At 37.5% G+C, this 20,147-nt stretch overlaps 3 protein-coding genes across 3 annotated transcripts; 2 read left to right on the top strand and 1 right to left on the bottom strand.

Annotated features, from left to right (window-relative positions):
* Positions 1-2,285: 2,285 nt before the first annotated feature.
* Positions 2,286-8,500, top strand: LOC103997174 (serine carboxypeptidase 1). The gene is made up of 14 exons (XM_009418334.3): positions 2,286-2,490; positions 2,579-2,724; positions 2,943-3,019; positions 3,106-3,228; positions 3,440-3,542; positions 3,619-3,656; positions 3,736-3,837; positions 4,061-4,141; positions 4,218-4,454; positions 5,238-5,303; positions 5,414-5,535; positions 7,509-7,622; positions 7,941-7,986; positions 8,216-8,500. The coding sequence occupies exons 1-14, from the start codon at positions 2,339-2,341 to the stop codon at positions 8,297-8,299; spliced, it is 1,491 nt and encodes a 496-aa protein (XP_009416609.2). The 5' UTR covers positions 2,286-2,338; the 3' UTR covers positions 8,300-8,500.
* A 703-nt stretch (positions 8,501-9,203) lies between these two features.
* On the bottom strand, positions 9,204-14,228 carry LOC103997173 (probable protein phosphatase 2C 33). Its single transcript, XM_009418333.3, has 5 exons — positions 13,207-14,228; positions 12,216-12,602; positions 11,960-12,077; positions 10,185-10,408; positions 9,204-10,022 (listed from the first exon to the last, which is right to left on the bottom strand). Exons 1-5 carry the CDS (start codon positions 13,444-13,446, stop codon positions 9,696-9,698), a joined length of 1,296 nt encoding a protein of 431 aa, XP_009416608.2. The 5' UTR covers positions 13,447-14,228; the 3' UTR covers positions 9,204-9,695.
* Positions 14,229-15,697: 1,469 nt separating this feature from the next.
* LOC135592639 (protein ANTAGONIST OF LIKE HETEROCHROMATIN PROTEIN 1-like) lies at positions 15,698-18,919 on the top strand. The gene is made up of 2 exons (XM_065082212.1): positions 15,698-15,929; positions 17,750-18,919. Exons 1-2 carry the CDS (start codon positions 15,779-15,781, stop codon positions 18,793-18,795), a joined length of 1,197 nt encoding a protein of 398 aa, XP_064938284.1. The 5' UTR covers positions 15,698-15,778; the 3' UTR covers positions 18,796-18,919.
* Positions 18,920-20,147: the final 1,228 nt, after the last annotated feature.

Below are 20,147 nucleotides of genomic sequence, written 5' to 3'. Positions count from 1 at the left end.
ACAACAAATTCCTAAGTTCCAACTTATAATATTATGAATATGAGATAAAAAATGATATAACAATACTCAAATATATCATATGATATAAATATTTTTTTGTATATTCTAAAATATCAACCAATATATTTGTCTATTTGAAAACAATCATAAGTTAGTTTATATTATATTATGTGTCTTTATTTCAATTATAGTATATTTTGTATATACTTATTTCTAATATATTCACAAAATAATATGATGTTTTGGAATGTGCAATCTAGTATATTTTTGGATCCAAGGGAATAAGGCCACCGCTAGATAGAACCAAAGATGAATGATACCATTGGGGAAAAAACCCAAAATGAATAGTTATATCATCCTTTAAATCTTTATAATAATGAAAATTTCAAAAAATAAAACACATGATTCTTTATCTTCACGTAATAATATAAAAAAAATGATGATTGAATTATATCGACATTATATTTACGAGACTCAGGAGCATATCTTTCCCATAAGAAAGAATATTTATTTATTCGATCCCTAATTAAAATATTCAAAACGATCATACGATAATTAATCTTATCGATCGAATATTTTTATGATCAACATTTAGGAATAAACATTACAAATTTTTTTCACCCAATATTCCAATTGATAAGTGTAACATTTTCTTAAGGTATATTTTTAGAAAATGTCATGCATTTAATTTTGATGTAATGAAGCTTCAATGAAAGGCTTAATATATGTATAAAAAGGTTTGGTTCGATTACTAAACATGAATGATGTAATTTGGCTATATAACAACGAAATAAAATGTTTAAACAACCAAAACTGAGATCAATAACTTACCGTTTGTTTGGTGCATGGAACTTTTGGTTGGAATTGCTCGATGTCCAATCAAATAATTTGATGATGTGAAACCTTCGAGGATTTTAATTATGATGTTCGAAACATACACAAGTAATGTCCACAAAAGAATATATTTTGGCACATCAATATGAGGACCGAGTCAGGATATTGTCTGCAATCAAACGTAATATTTACGGTAAAAAAATAATTAAAAAAATCAATTATGTATTAAAAATGTCAAGAAATATTATTAGCGTATCATCGAAGTATTATGAGTAAAATCATTGTTAACTCGTCATTTTGATATACATTAATAAATTTGATTTTTTTTATAAAACAAATAGACTAAACAAAAATTACAAAATATCTAACTACATATGATTAGATAATAAAACCAGATGGCAAGCAGGGTTGATTAAAACAACCATAATTAAAACCCTTATCGATTAATTAATAAAAAATTAAATATAAAGATTCAAGAGAAAGGAGATAGTAGAACTAAAGACAAAAGAAAATAAAAGGCAAGCATAGAACAAGTACTCATAAAAGGAATTCAAGATGATAAATTAATAGAATAGATCTTCATATAAAAATATAAAATATAAAAATAATATAAAACTGGAGGAGAGTAAAATTTAAAAAGTATTAAAATAAAACAATAAACGAAATATAAAAGGGAAAATATTAAGTGGAAGATAAGAAATAGCACAAAAAGGTTTATGTATTATGAAAAAGATCGACTAAATAGAGAAGGATAAAAAACATCTCACTTGATAAAAAAAACTTAACATAAATAAAAGCAATATATATTGTATATATATATATATTGCAAATAAAAGAGTTATCTTCATGACTTACTTGCAAAGAATCATTATCCAAATATTGAGAAAAATCTTTAAATACAATAAATAATTAATAAAATTCTTGAAATATAAATATTTTGAAATGAAATACTATAATAAAAAATGTAATCCTTTTTCAGTAAATGATTTTTTTTTTAGGATAAGGGGAAAAGAAAACGTCTGTTCTCATTGCTTCTGTCTTTTGTCGTTAGCTCGGACGCTTCGCCAATGTGATGGTGCGAGACGAGTGGGGGACAATAAAGCACGCGTCACTAACAAAAACGCATGCAAACTTATTGCAATTTGATTAATAAAAGAGCATGTATTACCGTCCATCTTACTTGTTTTAATCTCAACCGTCTACTGACCTTATACGAAAAAGGCCAGCAGAACCATATTTATTTAAAAGGACGGTCAAGATAAGAGAGAGAGGGATGGACGGTTTGAATAACCCATACATAAATCTGTTTTGTACCCAATCCAAACAAAAGAATCAATTCGCACGCGTGCTGCGAAATCAAATTACTGACAGCGGCCCCGTATGGGTCGACCAACCCGTCATCCGTCGCGGGCCCCACCAGTCCCCAATGTAATGGAAACGTTTTGGATCCGAAGCTTTTCCTGTTCTTACATTCCACGGCGGCGATATCTCCCTGCGGCAACGCATGGCCAATTCTACCTCTCGCCGATGTGTTCTCGAGCTGGGGCTGCTGCTCCTCAGCGGTGGCTTCTACTTGTCCTCGTCGGCCCCCGAGGATGCTCGCGTCACTTACTTGCCAGGATTCAATGGAACGTTCCCATCGGCTCACTATGCCGGGTATCGAGTACTGATAGAATAAGGCCTTCTTGGTATTCGTATATTCTCGTTCTTTGATCTTTTTTCCCCTTTTCTATGCGGGGAATAGATTTGTGACTGTAGATGAGGACCATGGGAGGAAGCTCTTCTACTACTTCGTGGTCTCCGAGAGAAGCCCCTCCAAGGATCCGGTGGTGCTCTGGCTTAATGGCGGACCGGGATGCTCCAGCTTCGACGGCTTCGTTTATGAGCATGGTACAACGGTTACGTGAATGCTATTCTCCAGACTAATCCTTACAGAATCTTCTGTTATATTCTCTTCTAATTTAAACTCTTGACGTGATGTATCACTCTCTAGTATCAAAAGTCTTTTGGAATAAATGAGAAGCCAATTTACTCTGAAACTGTAGTTAGCACGGGAAAAAACCAGCTTTTTCAGTATCGTGGATCCTTAGTTTTAGTCTGCATAACAGGTCCATTCAATTTTCAATCGGGGGTGGCGAGTGGGAGCCTTCCACAGCTGCATCTTAATCCTTATAGTTGGTCGAAGGTCCGCCATTTTGATTTGGATTGGGAGCTTGGCAATTTTTATGGTTTCCCTGCTTCCTGATCATTCTGATGAATTTTGGATCTCAGGTCTCTAACATCATCTATTTGGACTCTCCGGCTGGAGTAGGAATGTCATACTCGACGGATCAGTCGGACTACAATACTGGGGATCTGAAGACAGCTTCTGATTCACACACCTTCCTTTTGAAGGTGTGAATTAACATATTCAAGTAGTACTTTAAGAAAATAAAAAAAAAGTAGTACTTTGGTCCAGATAACATAAATAATTTTCCTTTCAGACTTCTGAAATATAACAAAACTATATCTGAAATTTGATTCTATCTACATCAGTTGTTTTGTATGCTTTCTCTAGCAGGAGCCTAATTCTTTTCCTTCCCACATAATTTGATTGTCCATGCAGTGGTTTAGGGAATATCCAGAGTTCCTTGAAAATCCATTTTACATTTCTGGAGAGTCGTATGCTGGAGTTTACGTTCCAACTCTTGCTTCTGAAGTTGTTCAAGGTATGGTACACTATTTTAGAGGATATGATTAGTTTCTTCTTCTTTGTCTTTGTTTATTAATCAAAGTCTCTTACAGGAATTAAATCTGGCATGATGCCTACTCTGAATTTCAAGGTCGGAATATGTTGAGTACTTTGTTCTCTTTCTCACCATACACGAAGATATACCTTTAACACCCTTATTCTCCATACAGGGCTATATGGTTGGAAATGGTGTCACTGATGAGGCATTTGATGGTGATGCTCTTGTACCATTTGCATATGGAATGGGTCTTATATCAACCAACTTGTTTCAGGTATTGTTTTCACCATGCCAAGTCACTGAATGTATTTTCTGAAGCTAATAAGATTCACAATAGAAGTTTCTTCATTCTTAATTCTTATAATGCTGAACTTGATTTTAATCTTAACTTTTAGGTTAACATAGCTATCGTTTAGGTGGATATTCATATCTGCTTGTTCATCATGCAATTTCATTTGCTTTTTAACCCAGTTGTAAGATTGTGTGCTGCCATTCAGGAGGTTAATACTGCTTGTAAGGGAAGCTACTGGAATCCAGAAAATGAAATCTGTGAAACCAAGCTAGAAAAAGTTGATAAGGTTATAATAATTTTTTTATTCTCAATCAATTATTTTTTCCTAATGATACATAGAGCTTTTCATCCTTCATATCCAGGCACTTGAGGACCTCAACATTTATGATATCCTTGAACCATGCTACCATAGGCCTGAAATCAGGAAAGTTACCCTTCGTCATAACAAGTTGCCATCAAGTTTCAGAAGATTGGGGGAGACCAATCGACCACTGCCTGTTCGAAAAAGAATTTTTGGTCGTTCTTGGCCTCTGAGAGCTCCAGTAAGAGAGGGACATGTCCCGACATGGCCAGAACTTGGTAGTTCAGTTCCTTGTATGGTAAGTACTATGGCATCTGTGAATTTGATGAATTTGTCATTTGGCTGCTAAATAATCTTGAGGTTTAGGTTATGAGCCTGTTATTCAGATCTGTCCAATAATTGACATGGATTTTTTCCCCAAATCTGACCCAATTCCAAAGTCCGATCGTTTTCGTAATTCTTCAACAGAATATAAACACAAATACCATTTATCTATATAGTCTATGTTATTTTTAAAATTTATTAGATTGGTTGTATATTTCTAGTTATTTAGACACTATTTTTGTTCATAATGTTATTGTTTTTTGACCTTTTCTCTTTGTCCCTTGTTTTTCAAAGTATTTGGTCGAATGAGTTCCCATACCTTCTTGCTCTATATATTGGTCTATCTGTTGTTGCGCGGTTGGTACTGGCACAACCTTTCATTTGGTTTCTGACTATTAGTAGTCCAATATATTCACTGATTTACTCTTATATGTGTGAATGTCTTAGAACATGCTTGACTGTGTATTATAACTTTTGTACCCAACCCATCATGATGGCTGGGCATAAATCATCATTATCTTCTTAGTTGTGGGCCATTATTCAATACAAATATTGTTGCATAGCCATGTCTGTATAATTATCCTATGTTGTAAATTCATTGATTAGGAATTAAACTCATAATTAGCAAAATTTGATACCCCAGATGAAAGATGATGCTGAAAGTACTGGCTTTGGAGAGATCAACATCTACACTTATCTTTAGATCATATTGGTTATCTTGCATCATTTGCGATTCCTAATCTTGACTATTTTGTAGGATGATGAAGTTGCAACTTCATGGCTGAACAATGAAGCAGTGAGATCTGCAATACATGCTCAACCGGTATATGATCCAAATTCCAAAGTATAGATAAGAAGTTATAAGGCAATTAATTACTTAAGTACTAAATTGTTTGTCTTCTATTCTTTTGCCTCTCATATGAAACAATTCAGGCAAGTGTCGTGGGCCCATGGGAGTTGTGTACAGATAATATTTACTTCCAGCATGATGCTGGAAGTATGATCAAGTATCACAGAAACCTTACATATGGTGGTTACTGTGCACTCATATTCAGGTAACCTATCCTTGCAGAAATCTGTGGTATTTTTTTGATATGTTTCAATTAGAACTACAAAGGCAACTTATATTGTTCTGGTGGTGGCAGAGCCGCAGAAGCAGTGATATTTTTCCCATTCAGACTGTGTTTAAGTTTCCACAAAGTTGAAATAGTTTCTAGTTTGATTATGCTTTGCATTCAATTGTTTTTTGTTTATTTATGTCATCTTTGTGAGATCATGATAAGAAGATTTCAATAACAATCTACTTTGCAACTTCAGAAGTGTTTAAGTTTCTAGTTTGATTAAGTTTCTAGAAGTATTTTTCCCATTCAGACTGTGTTTAAGTTTCCACAAAGTTGAAATAGTTTCTAGTTTGATTATGCTTTGCATTCAATTGTTTTTGTTTATTTATGTCATCTTTGTGAGATCATGATAAGAAGATTTCAATAACAATCTACTTTGCAACTTCAGAAGTGTCTGGTTCATGCATCTTGCACTTAAATTTGGTATGCACTTCATCCCTCCACTTCTAGGGAAGCCTTCTCACTGCAAATGTTTTTCTCTAGATGGCAATATTGTCTAAACATAATCCCCACGCCTCAACTTCTATGATCAGTTGTGACACCTTTGGTATTACCAGTTAATTTTAAAGCTATTGCTGTTATGCTATTTTTTTCTGATAGAAAGCCACATGCAAACCCCACTAACTCTTTGGCTACTGGGGTCTGGGGCACCGATATTCAGCCAATAACTTGCATGTGAGATGTATTGTCCATGGCTCCAAAGTCATGTCTTGTGCATGACTCCAAAGTCGTGGCCTTTTGGTAGAAATCATGTACTACGTGTCATTTCTTTGTATCATTGCTGAATTATTTGCTTAGGTTGAGCTTCTTAATTTCTTATTTTCTTTCTCAAACTTTGTTATTTCTTTATATAATTAGTTTTTTTAATTATTATCATTTGATTTCTCAGTAAAATAGGTGTTAACTCTGGATCCTGCCTCAATCATATCAGTGAAAGCTTGAACAATATAGATCCTGGCTCAAACTTTGATTTACTTTAAAACCAGCGTCTGTTAAAATTTTTCATTATTTTGGTCTAAAAGTTGTGTTAACCAAAAGAACAATAAGTTTGGTTAATTGTGTGATGCCGGCCTTTGATGGCTGACTTATTTCATGCTGTTGATGATACCGGCAGATAATTTTTTCCTAACTTTTATTTGGTTTTTCAAGCTTCTTTCTCATAGACCCCTTTGTCAAATTTTACAATTTCCCACCAAAATTGTAACTTTTTACAAGGATTCACCCATATTTCATTACATGTGCTTTTCAGTCTTGATGATTGCCAATCTTTCGAGATATCATGCCCAGTGCATCTGTGAGCAATGCATGTACCAAAATAATAGATGGTATTGGCTAGGGATTTCTTGGCAATGCTTACAGACCAATTATACATGTTCTTAGCACTCACATGTTTAGTTCAGGATTCCTCTTACCCAATCCAATTAAACTTGGGCTTATAGTAAATCAATTCTATATTGATCAGGGAACATCTAGGATAGCCAACTTAAGTATGATCATCTTGTCTAGCCCTGGCTACCTAACCCCAACCAACTAGGCTAAAGATTGATCATCTCAGATCTGCTAAACCTGAGTCTGATAAGACCTGGAAATTATCACTTGCTAATATCCCTGAACCAAAGGGCCTTTACTATCTTTTAATGCTATCATTAAAACTTCCTATCTGATTCAAATTATCTGCAGAAAGCCATAATGTTATGGTCCTCCTATACCTTCCCAAAAATGTTTGCTAGATCATTGCTTCTTTTGATGAATATTTACCGTTTCTTTTACTTCAGTTGTCGGTTCAACATTTCAAATAAATTGTTTCACCTTCAAATTTAAAAATGATGGCCATTTTCTAGGTTAAAATTTCCAACTGTTTGGATTGGCCTTTGGTGAGATGATGCAATTTTGTTCCTCTGTGGCAGTGGCGACCATGATATGTGTGTACCTTACACTGGTAGCCAAGCATGGACTCGGTCACTGGGATATCAAGTCCTAGATGAGTGGAGACCTTGGTATTTCGATAAACAAGTTGCTGGGTATGTGTTTTAACCTCTTGTCAGTCACTCTCTTACATGCTTAGACACATTAAAATATATGCTTATGGAAAAATTCTTGGTGCATCAGAGTTGATTAGCTTTCAATTCTTGTATCATGATTTATATTGTAAATGACATGGAAATATTTTCCGTAGCATGTTTGAGGGTACAACATTCTCTTTGTCTTCTATAACAAGATCCATCTTGCGACTCCCAAATATATACCACCATAAATGAACCTAGGGAAAGAAATATCCATTGCATTTTTAATTGATTGTAAATTGTTACACTCATTCCTTTGGTCGATTTTTCCTACAGATACACCCAAGGCTACGAGCATAATCTTACCTTTCTTACCATAAAGGTAGGCATGTCAACTTGTTTTATATCCTCAAGTAAACCGTCATTAGAATGATACTGCTGTCAACTAAGATCTGTTTCTTCAGTCATTTGTAATATGCTGGCAATCATAAGTTCCTCTAATTGTGGTGATCAGGAATTGCTCCTTACAGTATAGATATTCATTGTCTTTTGATCAGCATAATTTTCTTGTAGTATCTTTCGCTAATACATTTTTTGTGATCTTGTTGCAGGGTTCTGGTCATACTGTTCCTGAATACAAGCCGAGAGAGGCATTGGCCTTCTACGCACGTTGGTTGGCAGGCGGAAGTATTTGAAACAGAAAATGTTCAAATTCCATTGCATTCCTTCATGGAATCATGTGTTTGGTTAAATGTGACCCACAAAATTGGGCAACATGTAGAAATTGTTGCAGCAATTTCGATATGTTTGAATTATAGTTAATCTCTTACAATCCTGCAATGTCAAACTCCAAGGAGACAATTATATTATGTCAGAATGCACTTACTTTTGTACTACATTCCTTCCAGCCATAATTTCTTTGCAGAATGATGCTGATGCTATAATCTTCATGGAGCTTATTCATAACAGTGGTATAACATGAGTTTCCATGCCAAAGCTATGGGAAATGGAACTTAATTTAGGAGGGTTATGCAACATCTAAATTCATGATACTAAGTTTCAAAGGAGAAGTGTATTCCTTTGATGAAGAACTTCCCTTTTTCAATACTTTGATATGTTTTTAAGACATCAATACTGTCTATTCACTCTCTCCCTGCCACTCTGCTCGCTCTCAGCAGTCACTCGCTTCAGCTACAAGGATGAGTTGTCCCACATCAGGCTATTTCTCTTCTGCAACTTTCTGGATCAACATCTGCCATCTACGAACAACTTGACGCAATTTGTGATCCAGACAAAAAAGGGAGAACAAAAGGGTATATTTACACGTCACTCGATCCACTTGCCAGCTGATCAAATCACATTTATCCATGCTGGCAACCTCATCCAAAGCTGTAGTCTTCTTGGTACAAGATCTGTCAGGACCATTTTGCTGGATCTTATCCTCAATACTTACTAAAAGATTCTTCCTTGCTGTCCTCTTGTCATATCCTTTCTGAACCTGCATAGACATGAAGTGGAATGATCCCAACTCACTAAAGTCGAAATGATACATAATGATGTGCGTGTGGGAAGGCAAAACAATAGCTTTCACAATTCATATAAAGAGCAAGAGATATAATCAATCAATAAATAAATAAATAACATAGTACAGTTTACAGAATACAGAACAATGATCAGAGTAAAACAATGATCAAGTAAAGCATTGATTCCTCAAATTAATTAAGGAGATAACAATTATAACAAACCACATAAACAAGTTGGAATTGTACAAAAACAAATGCAATCCTACACACTGACATTTGACATTTGGAGCTCACTGAGAGATCACCTAGACGTTTGAATACAGTCAGGCTGCTCTTCTCGTGAAAAAAAGGAATTCCAGCTGTAGATTTCTTTAATTAGTCCACGAGACCACTTAAGCCACTGCCAAGCTAGTTGCTAACTTTTGGTGGTGGTTGTCAGCTTCTAAGCAGCAGTAATTTTGGCAGTATAAATAAGGTATGCATTTGGGACACCTCTGTAGAGCACAAACAGTCGCCAACCAGCGTTTGGGTGCCATCATCACAGGAGGGTTGTTGATATGATTGAAATCTAGTTGTCTTTTTCTTGAGCTTCCTTATCCTGCTGAATCTCAGTGCAAGCTCCGAGTGTGCTAGATTGGTCCAAAGAAGTTGACCCTGCAAGTTCCATGCCATCCAGTGGCCCATCGCCTTCATTTGTCCGTTCAATGGAGGAACCATTAGATGATTCTACATCAAGGAAGAGGCAGACCACAGCACAGTCATCTATCTTTGACGTAGGATACTTGATCCTCCAGGCTCTGACTGCTGTTTCAACAAGATATCGAGCTGCAGAGGACCTTGTAGGAGCAGAATCAACAATCTCTACCACCTCTTGATTGGATAATACATCCCAGACCTGACGAAATCAGCTATAAACATGTAAGGTTAATTCTTCAAAAACATAATGGCATCTTAGTCATGTTAATTTGATAATCATAGAGAAAGCATTTAACACTAAGTTCAGGAATTGTGCTGGATACATGGAAATAGGGTCATGGGAAATCATAATCCATCTCACCCCATCGGTGGCCAAGACGATAAACTCATCTTTTTCAGTGACACGTCTATATGTAATCTCAGGCACAGAAATCAGGCCAAATTTTTTCAAACAAAAATCACCGAGAGCTCGTGCCATGGCTAAGCCTGGGGAATCGATATTAGGGAGCCAAACCCGAGCCACCTCCGGCTCATCCCGGAGAGCAAAGACACGGCCCCTACAACGCCTAATTCTTTCCGCTTCCCCTGTAAAAGAAAAGCACAATGTTTGCATTGAAACATACATAGGAGAACAAATGAACAAATTAAACAAGTAGCAAACTGATGATAAAAAAACAAATGGCAATCCTCATCCATCTAAGAAGTTGCTCAAATGAGAGGAAATACCAAAATAGAAGAAGAAAAAGAGCAAGACCAATGGCTAGGTCCATCCAAATACATATAGTTAGCAGTTATCTTATGCATCAAAATCAGCTTTTTTGAGGTTTTAAACAAAATTATGTAATATTTAGAGAACAACAACGAAGTACTCTCAAACAAAGTATCTTATATCAAATCTGGTGCTCAATGTAATCGTATTTCTAAAAATATGATTTCTTTTCCATCTGCCAATGACAATCACATGGATGATATTTGATCAAATAGTTTTACAAGATTGTCCCATTTGAAAAAACAACCCATCATAAAAATTGTGCCACAGAACGAATGACTTGTCACTTTCCGCCATTTATAAATGTCATAAAAATTTATAAGGAAAAGATGAGGAATGAAGTCATCCGTTTAACCCTCACCGAAACAGAAGATATTTCTTTAAAAATATACCCATGTAGATTTGTCAAATTATGCATTTGCCCCTCTATGTACCTACTTGCATAAATACCCTTACAAATTGAAATTATTAATACCAATATCCTTGTGATCGATAGACATTATAGCAACAGAAAGAGCCATCAATCACACCAGATGACTCTCAACTGTCATAATGTTGAGACTAGAACTTCTGAAGATATATAGAAACTTCTAGAAGGCACCTATGCTAAAATTTACTTCTGTAAGGGTAAACATGAAGAGTACTAAGTGGAAATTCAAGACATTTTGCAGCTTAGGTTTGCAGTAACTGACATTTAATTAGACTTCGTTTGGTACATATGGACGGAATGCGAATAAGGTATTGGTGCACATAAATTGTGTTATTAAGGTATCTATGCAAGATATTTTTGGAGGAGCAATTATGTAATTTGTCAAATTTGCAGGAGGATACACACACACACACACCCCCCATTCAGGATGTAGGTATACCGTATAACACTACTTATGAAGATATAACCATTAATCCATCACTGTCTGTTCACTTTGCAAAGTATCTTATTAAAACAATGTAAATAAAAAATTGGATGAGGGTCCTTTCTAATTATCCATAAATGAGTTGAAAATGCACCTAAAATATGATAGAATTTGAGAAATCATCAATCACCGAAGCAATCATTGTCTAACAGTCGCTCCAAGGGAATCTCACGACAGGTAGAACAAGAGAGATGATCAACTTTACCTACATTTGTAATAAGTATTCATATAGTCATCCTATTATTAAGCATCCTCGTAGTCACAAATTATTAAATATAGTCATCTTATAGATTCAAACATCACAGAAAGTATAACAGCCATCTCTGTTGATAGCTGTCCAAAATGGACTACATAAATACACATGCCAATATCAGGGAGTGCGTTTATATAAAACATGCATAAGCATTATTTGAATTATGAAGAGTCAAAAAACAAAGGAGGAGAGGAGCATACTGGGAAGATTTGGTTTGAGGTCCACAGTCAACTGAACTGGAATCAAGGAGTTATTATGATCTCTAGTGCCCAGTACTGCTCTTGAGTCTCCAACATTTCCAATGACAAGATCTTGGCCCTAAAGATGGATGAAACAAATATTATCACACAAAAAAAAAAAATCTAGCATTTGTTCAGAACTAAACATAATACATTGATACTTCATCATTCATTAAAAACTAAGATGGAAGCTAATAGCTAATAGCTTATAGTTAACCTGCTTGACCAAAGTGACTGCTGTTGTCCCACTATAAATGCACTCAATATCAGGATGCAATCTCAATTCTTTATCCACTACCCTAAAAGCTTTTAAGAACGAGTCTTCCAATGTTGTCAAGGTTTCTGAATCCTTGTCCGTTTCTTCAAAACCAGTGAGAGCTCTGGATTCTTCATTGAGGAACACAGATGATGTTTCCTCTGAAATCACGCTACCAGGATTGCCGATATTGTTCTCTATGACCTCATCATTTCCTGTATTTGCTTCCCAACTGGCACACAGCTTTAGAGGGAGAATATCTCTCACTTTCCTTGCCACCATGTGGCCGTTTGGACCATGACCATCAAAAACTCCACAAAAAACAGTGTCACTTCTATTGCCAAAATTCTGCATGCAAAAGATCAAATTGTCCAGAGAATATAAGATAATGCCATTGTACAAAAAAAAAGATAATTCCAAACCATTGAAGAGCAGGAAGCAAATGGTCTTCGACATGTACCATATGCTAAAAAGCAATACCTAACAAATGATAAAGTAGGAAAAAAAATGATGCAGCCCATGGATTTATGTTATAAACGGTTTAGAACCAAAGTACTTGTGTTCAAAACTTGATTACATATTCTGTACAATAAATTGCGGTCATTGACATCCAAAAGAGCTCTTAAATCCATTTACATCAACTGAATGCATACCACAATCATTCAGTTATCAAAAGGGAAAGTTTACACTTTACACAACCAATATCGATTGAACAGAAGCAAAGAACACAAGCATTCGATCATAACAAAGAAGCTATTTAATAGGCTGAATCAGTATTTTATGAGATTTATTTCCAGAATGCATCTGAAGAGCAAATTAGGCAAAAAGGGATACCTACAAAGGCCAATAGGAGCATTACATGGAAAACGTAGAGACAAAGCATCACCTAACATGCAATAACAGCGACTCAAATGTATAAATCCAAATAACAGCGGAAGGAATCTGAACTAACCTCCCACACGATCATGGCGTCCTGATTGGTCCCCTTCTTGCCCTGCTGGGTGAACAGAGACGCGGCACTGGATGCGCCATTGAGGAACATCCTCCCGGGAATCCCATGGAGTTGCTGCTCCTCCTCCGACAAGCCACGCGGCCGCTTCCTCGGGCCCCTCCGATGCCGTCTGGCCCCTGTCGCCGGGGACGACGGTCGAGAGTCGCTGCTCCGGCCATCCGACGACAGACAGGAACCCATCGGAAGGGCCCTGATCACATCCAGTATGCACTCCAGAGCAGCCAGGCAGCGAAACAAAGCGTTTCGGATTGGCGAATCCGTGGAGACCCCACGAAAGTTACGCCCCGCTGACGCTCCTCGATCCGATCGATCCAATTTCTTCCCCCGCTCAACTTTGTCCCTTTTCTGGAATTTTTTTCTTGGAAAAATCGATCGAATACGTGAAGGCTTGAGATTGACAGACAGCAAACGAGAACATCATCGTCAACAACAACAACATATGAAAAAGACGAATGCGCCTATATGATCACGTAAAAGGAAGGATTTTTATTCGACAAGGATAGGGGCGGATTGCAAGACACACAACAACAATCAAAATCCAAATCTTGAACGGAACATCACAACAACAACAACAACAACAACAACACAGAAACAAGCAATAAATTCGTGCGCAGGATTCGTTCTCGGGAAAAAAAGGAGAATTTTCCTGAAAAGAAGGAAGTGAAGAAAGTTATGATATGGAAAGCAGGAACAGAAGGAGGAGGAGGTGGAGGTGGGAAGAAGGATCTATTCTCGAAGTATCGGCTTTTAAAGGGGTTGAGGGTAGAAGGCAAAGGCAGATTCCATCCCGTTCCTTCCTGTTTACTCCTTCCCTCCTAACCTTTTCCTCTTCATCGTCTTCGTCTTCGTCTTCCGACTTGGTCCAATTCCGTGGCTCTAATGCTTCCCCTTATTCCCGTTCTTCTCTTCCCCTTTCTCTCTCTCTCTCTCTTGGTTGATACTTCTTGTTTTTATCCACCCTGGTTTATCTTCTTTGTCCGCGGGCGAGGCATAAAATTGTTTCCTTGTTTTATAGAGGTTATCCTAATTCGGGCATATGAAGTTATGGCCGCTCCTGTTCCTTTCCAATACGACCGAATCACCCCGAAAAGTTTCAGGGATGACGCCACCTCTGACGTGTGGGGTCCACAACGGAGGGATTGATACACTCCCGATACTCTCCAGGGGTGATTCGGTCTCGCCTGGCAGCCCATGTATTACCGTGGTTTCCAAGGGCACGTGCCGGAGGCCTGCGTGGTTAATGGGTATGTGGAGATCCGACGGTGATCCTATCCACTAATCGTGGATTATCCTCGACGACTCGATCTCATTTATCACCTGACTAATTTGCATTGTCGTGGATAATGATGAATACGAATATATAAGATTTTGCCTATTATAAACAGGTTGGTGTGGAAACCAACCATGCAAATTAAACCTCCGTGAACGATAAAGCATCGACAGTGTTACGCACTCCCTTAATCACTGGACTCGTGAAACGTGATGATGGCGGCCCGTTGATGTGAAGACGATAAAGGAAACGACTCATCACGAGGTCCACTTGCTTCCTCGGCCACAAAAGACGGGAGAGTGGTGCGCGCCACGATCTACTGCACGAGGGAGGTAAGAGACGAGTCATTGGTGATTTGGCTAAATGCGGAAGGAGATTTGATTTACATGGTTAAATAGATAACCTACTAGTAATTTAAGTTTAAGCAGTTTAGAACAATGATCGACTTATCAAGACGTCAAGCCTTCTCTCTTAGAGATAATTCAATGTTTTGGGAGGTGTAATTTCAACTCGGAGTGAAGTTTTGGGCCACTCGTAGTTTGGGCTGGCTTTGGATGGGCCTTAGTTAACACAAATAGTATATATATATATATATATGCGAATTTTTTTTTAAAATTAATCACTTCCACTTTGAAAAATTTATATAAAATACATCTGGTATAAAAATACCATATTACTCGCAATTCCATTGCCTCTACCTTACACAACTACCTCCTCCTCTCGAATCTATCATTCACACCACGATCATCACATAAAAAATGAGGCGACGTAGACGTGAAAACAAGTTCGATAGGAGTTAATGATGTGACGATAGCCTTTACACTATCTCTTTCCTCCGTGTAGGCTACGGAACAAGGTATAAAAACTCTATAAAAATTCATTATCGCCTCAACACCTCTCTCCTTCCTAGGGCTATAGGCAAGTATGACGAGAGTGAAGGTACTGAGAAGTTCCACTGGACAAGGTTAAAATGTTTTTTAAAAAATTATAAGATTTTTTAAAAAATAAATACGTTCTGTGAACAAATTTTATAAGTATGAATTTTTTTTGGAAATTCGCCTTGTGTATATATTTTATAAAACTAAAAACTATCATATATATATATATATATATATATATATATATATATATATATATATATATATATCTTATATTACATATGCTACTTGTTTTCCTGAAGCAAAGAAGGGAGAGTTCGACTCCGGTGGGAGCTCCTCCTACTCCGCCGCTCTCTCGCTTCCTATGGCGCCTCCGAAGAAATCCAAGAAACCCAAACGCAAGGCGAAGGATCCATCGAAGCTCGGCGACAGATCCAACGCCGCTCATGTGGAGCTCAAGGCCGGGGACACAGAGTGGTGGTACACCTTCTGGCACAAGAACGGTGGCTCGCCCGGTACGTCCACGATTCCGTTTCCTGCCATTCTGCTAATTAACCAGGCCTTTCTGATCATCGGTTATTTCAATCGCTGTGCTATGATCGTCTCGAGATGCATCCTTGTGAATGCTGCAGATTAGGGTTTTTGGATTGCTCCTTGTTTGCTTGCATATGGTGGCTGCTGTCGAATCGATGAATTGAAGTTTGCCCACGTAATTGCAGATCTCTTCAGTTTTAGTCTCTTGGTCTTTAGGTAGATGGCGAATGCATGATGGGACTGCTAGGGTACCTGATAAGTGGCATTTTCATATATTTTTGCGACTGCTAATTACTTGATTTCCATGTTGCGGATCTAGTAATCATGTGATAGTTCAAACATGGCAGCTGGTGTAAGATAGTTCCAAGGAGAAAGATTAAGTTCGTGAATCATAAAGTTTCATAAATCTGTTATAGTTTGGTTAAAGAAACAATATATACGTATATATCTTAATGTGAAAACTGAGAAGGAAGGAAGATTCTGTGTTTTAGAATTTTCCTAATTGGGGCACAGCACAGATGCAGTGAGTTTAATTTCTTGACCAATTTAAAATTTACTCCATGTAAGTGTGAGAATCTTTTAGAATAATAAGCTTAAAATTTCCACACTAAAGAATGCATTCTCAGTTGTCAGTTTTACAGTGAGGCTTTGAATTCATGGTCAATCTTTCTTGAAGTAATCTGGTTTTTGAGAGATGATGTCATTACAGTGTGCTGCCGTTCTGAGACTTCAGTGGCTAATCTATCAATAAAATCATAGATATTATTTTATGAACCTTATTCTCATTGCTGATAATTAAAGTAAATAAAGGTAAAAGCAGGAAAGTAAGAGAAAATAGATGGGAGGAGATAAAATGGAGGGGGTGAAGCCTGTGCTCCAGCTAAAACTTATTATAGATGATCTCTAAAGCTTTTTACACTGAACCACTGTTCCACCCCAATCAGGAAACAAAATGCAGGTCTCTAGAAGAATAATTAGCTTATCGGGATATACTTTGGTACACATCATTTGTCCCTTATTATGTTCCAGCTAATAAGTTTGTAGAATATGATATATCCAGTAAAATACAACAAACATTTCATCTATTTAGCTATTATTTAGCTTATGAAGTCCCAAATCCTGTTAGGATGCAGGAACACAAGCAGCAAACATACACAATTGCTGGAGCAGACAGACACTTCTAAATTTGAAAATACAGAGTCCAAGTCCAACTATAATTATACTTCAACTTTTGTTAATTAACTCATTAAAACTGAAACTAATTAACTGTATTGAACTAAATAAAAGCTTCACCCTTGGACTTGATTAGCACTTCAATCAACTCAAAGCTAGACCTATGCACACATTCATGACACATTTTTTTCTTCCTTCATCTAATAAATGACAACTCTGCCGACCTTGCCATGTCTTCTGATTTCAAAAAGTCCCAAGTCTGAGCGATGTTAGCTTTTTTGCTGTTAATATGCCTTCCAACTTATCCATCATCTGGAACAATTAGTCTAATTTCGTACCTGCACTTTCTGTATTTTTTTTCTCCATATGCATGTTTTATAGATACTATAATCGGCTTATATACTTCTTGGGAATGTGAGGAAGCTTTTTTATCAGATAATCCACCTTGCAATCTTGTTATAACAACTATAGGATGGGTTTTGATCTCAACCCTATGATATTCTTTATGAATAATTTAATATTGTTGTAAACCTTGGTTGGAAATATAAACTTTATCATGTGTCAGAGATTAAAGACAGTCAGTCTGGACTCTAATACTAATCCTTTAACCCTGTCACATGACATGCAGGGATCGCTATTCCTTCTGATGAAGACGAAGCTTTCAAGTATTTCTTTCGGGTGTCAAAGAAGACTTTTGAGTACATATGTTCACTTGTGAGACAGGATCTGGTTTCAAGGCCTCCTTCAGGTCTTATAAATATTGAAGGGAGGCTTCTAAGCGTCGAGAAGCAAGTTGCCATTGCAATGAGAAGATTAGCATCTGGTGAATCCCAAGTATCAGTTGGTGCCGCCTTTGGAGTTGGACAATCTACTGTTTCTCAAGTCACATGGAGATTTATCGAGTCCATGGAAGAGCGAGCCAGACATCATCTCAGGTGGCCTGATGCAGACAGGATAGAGCAGATCAAAACCAAATTGGAGACAGCCTTTGGATTGCCTAACTGCTGTGGAGCCGTAGATGCAACCCATATTATAATGACGCTTCCTGCAGTGGAATCGTCAGATGATTGGTGCGACCAAGAGAGCAATTACAGCATGTTCTTGCAAGGAATCGTGGACCATGAACTGAGATTCCTTGACATTGTGACCGGTTGGCCTGGAAGCATGACTATTTCCCGCCTATTGAAGTGCTCAGGTTTTTTTAAACTCTGTGAGAGTGGGAGGCGGCTAAACGGTCCTATTAAAATGTCTTCAGAGAAGGCAGAGATCAGAGAATTCATCGTAGGAGATGCAACCTACCCCCTTCTTCCATGGCTCATGACTCCATACGAGGGCAAAAACTTGTCCTCTTCAATGATCGGCTTCAATGCCAAACAAAAGGCTGCAAGGTTGCTTGCAGCGAGGGCGTTGTCTCAATTAAAGGGTGGCTGGAGGATCCTACACAAAGTCATGTGGAGACCAGATAAGCACAAGTTACCTAGCATTATACTCGTGTGCTGTCTGCTTCATAACATTATCATTGACACCGGCGATGAGTTAAATGCGGATGTTGCTTTATCGAACCATCATGATGCTGGTTACAAAGAGCAAAGCTCTCAGCAGGTGGATCCCCAAGGTAAGGCTATGAGAGAGACCCTAACCAGACATTCGTCGTGTGATGACGTGTCGTGTTGAGCCAAAAGGTCTCAAATGATAATTTATGCACTCTTGTACCCATATCGATTTAGGTGCTGTTGAATTCCATAACCGTACACCAAATATGAAACTTTTGGCCACGGATAGGCTGATTCTTGCTTGATTGCTGCTTGCTGTGAGAAGATGAGTTCTGTTTCTCATTTTACTTTTCTCGTTTAATTCTTTGTTTTTAATAAACTGAGGGTTAGAGGAGAAACCGATAGTTAAAAAGTTCAGCTTGATCTTAGATCTGAATTTTAATTTAACATTTATGTTCTCAAATCGTTATCTATTCTGAATTTTGTGCTCACCATGCGATCATACCATTGATTGCAAGAATAAAGAAAGATACAGCACTGTGGGAGATGATCATATACGAATATTAGACAAAGAAGAACTCTCATAACCAATGTTTGTCCCACCAAAAAATCTCTCTACGATCCACAGATCATTGATCGTAGAGGTACTACGTGTTGATTGCGTTACTAAATGCTTATTTACGTGTAGGTCATTCCTCTTATTCGCCTATTGATTTTGTCAACTCACATGAACCTTTTTTTTCGCATTTTAATGCGTGATAGTAATTTCATCGTCTATTTTCATAATATTTTTCATCCTACAATAATAAGATTACTCCTTTGTGATCATTGTCTCACAAAAATTTGAAGCCTCCATTGAATCAATCAATCACATCTTTGGATATGACCAGAAAGAAAAGTGGACGTCGTTGCTTTGATAATATTGGCAGTCTTTTACAGAGAAACAATCGAACCATACATAACACATTCCACATAAAACAGGAGCGAGAACGATCACACGCGCATCCTTTTTTTTCTATATCTGCACTCGTACAAGATGCTATTATCGGTTGTTTGACGATAAGCTTGCACTTCAACACGAACCTCTCGATCGCAACGACGCCAGCGAGGAGTACATTCCGAGCTTTCTTCTGTATATAGTCTTTGCATCGTCCTCTCTTCTTCCTCTCCGTGATAACTCGGCAGTCGCGAGCGGGATCCAAGGCTGCTCCTCCACAGAACCAATGGGGGAATTGGATGAGATGAAGGTGCATGCCAAGGAGATGGTCCGCCTACTCAAGAAGGGGATGAAGAAGGTCAAGACCTCCTGCAAGAAGGGATGGCGCAAGGCCAAGAATGCAGCGGCTACATGGAAGAAACTCCCCTCCCCCATCAAGAAGAAATTGGTGAAGAAGGGAAAACAGTCTTTCCACGAATAGCGTGCTTCTGATCTCATCATCTTCAAGCAAATCCATGTGGCTTTCTTTCTCTTAGTCCCTCTCTCTCTCTCTCTCTCTCTCTCTCCGCTGATGCAGCGTGTATGACAAGTATTCC

This window comes from Musa acuminata, chromosome BXJ1-9 (genome assembly GCF_036884655.1).
Source record: "Musa acuminata AAA Group cultivar baxijiao chromosome BXJ1-9, Cavendish_Baxijiao_AAA, whole genome shotgun sequence".
Lineage (NCBI taxonomy): Eukaryota > Viridiplantae > Streptophyta > Magnoliopsida > Zingiberales > Musaceae > Musa > Musa acuminata.
This window is presented reverse-complemented; position numbering and strand designations above follow the sequence as displayed.

Excerpts from the sequence above, each read along its gene's own strand:
- LOC103997174 (XM_009418334.3), top strand. The coding sequence starts at position 2,339 with ATGGCCAATTCTACCTCTCGCCGATGTGTTCTCGAGCTGGGGCTGCTG. Across the intron at positions 2,725-2,942 it reads CGGCTTCGTTTATGAGCATG|GTCCATTCAATTTTCAATCG; the intron begins GTACAACGGTTA and ends TCTGCATAACAG. Across the intron at positions 5,536-7,508 it reads TACTGTGCACTCATATTCAG|TGGCGACCATGATATGTGTG; the intron begins GTAACCTATCCT and ends CCTCTGTGGCAG.
- LOC103997173 (XM_009418333.3), bottom strand. The coding sequence starts at position 13,446 with ATGGGTTCCTGTCTGTCGTCGGATGGCCGGAGCAGCGACTCTCGACCG. Across the intron at positions 12,603-13,206 it reads ACGCCATGATCGTGTGGGAG|AATTTTGGCAATAGAAGTGA; the intron begins GTTAGTTCAGAT and ends TTTTGCATGCAG. Across the intron at positions 12,078-12,215 it reads CAGTCACTTTGGTCAAGCAG|GGCCAAGATCTTGTCATTGG; the intron begins GTTAACTATAAG and ends ATCCATCTTTAG.
- LOC135592639 (XM_065082212.1), top strand. The coding sequence starts at position 15,779 with ATGGCGCCTCCGAAGAAATCCAAGAAACCCAAACGCAAGGCGAAGGAT. Across the intron at positions 15,930-17,749 it reads CAAGAACGGTGGCTCGCCCG|GGATCGCTATTCCTTCTGAT; the intron begins GTACGTCCACGA and ends CATGACATGCAG.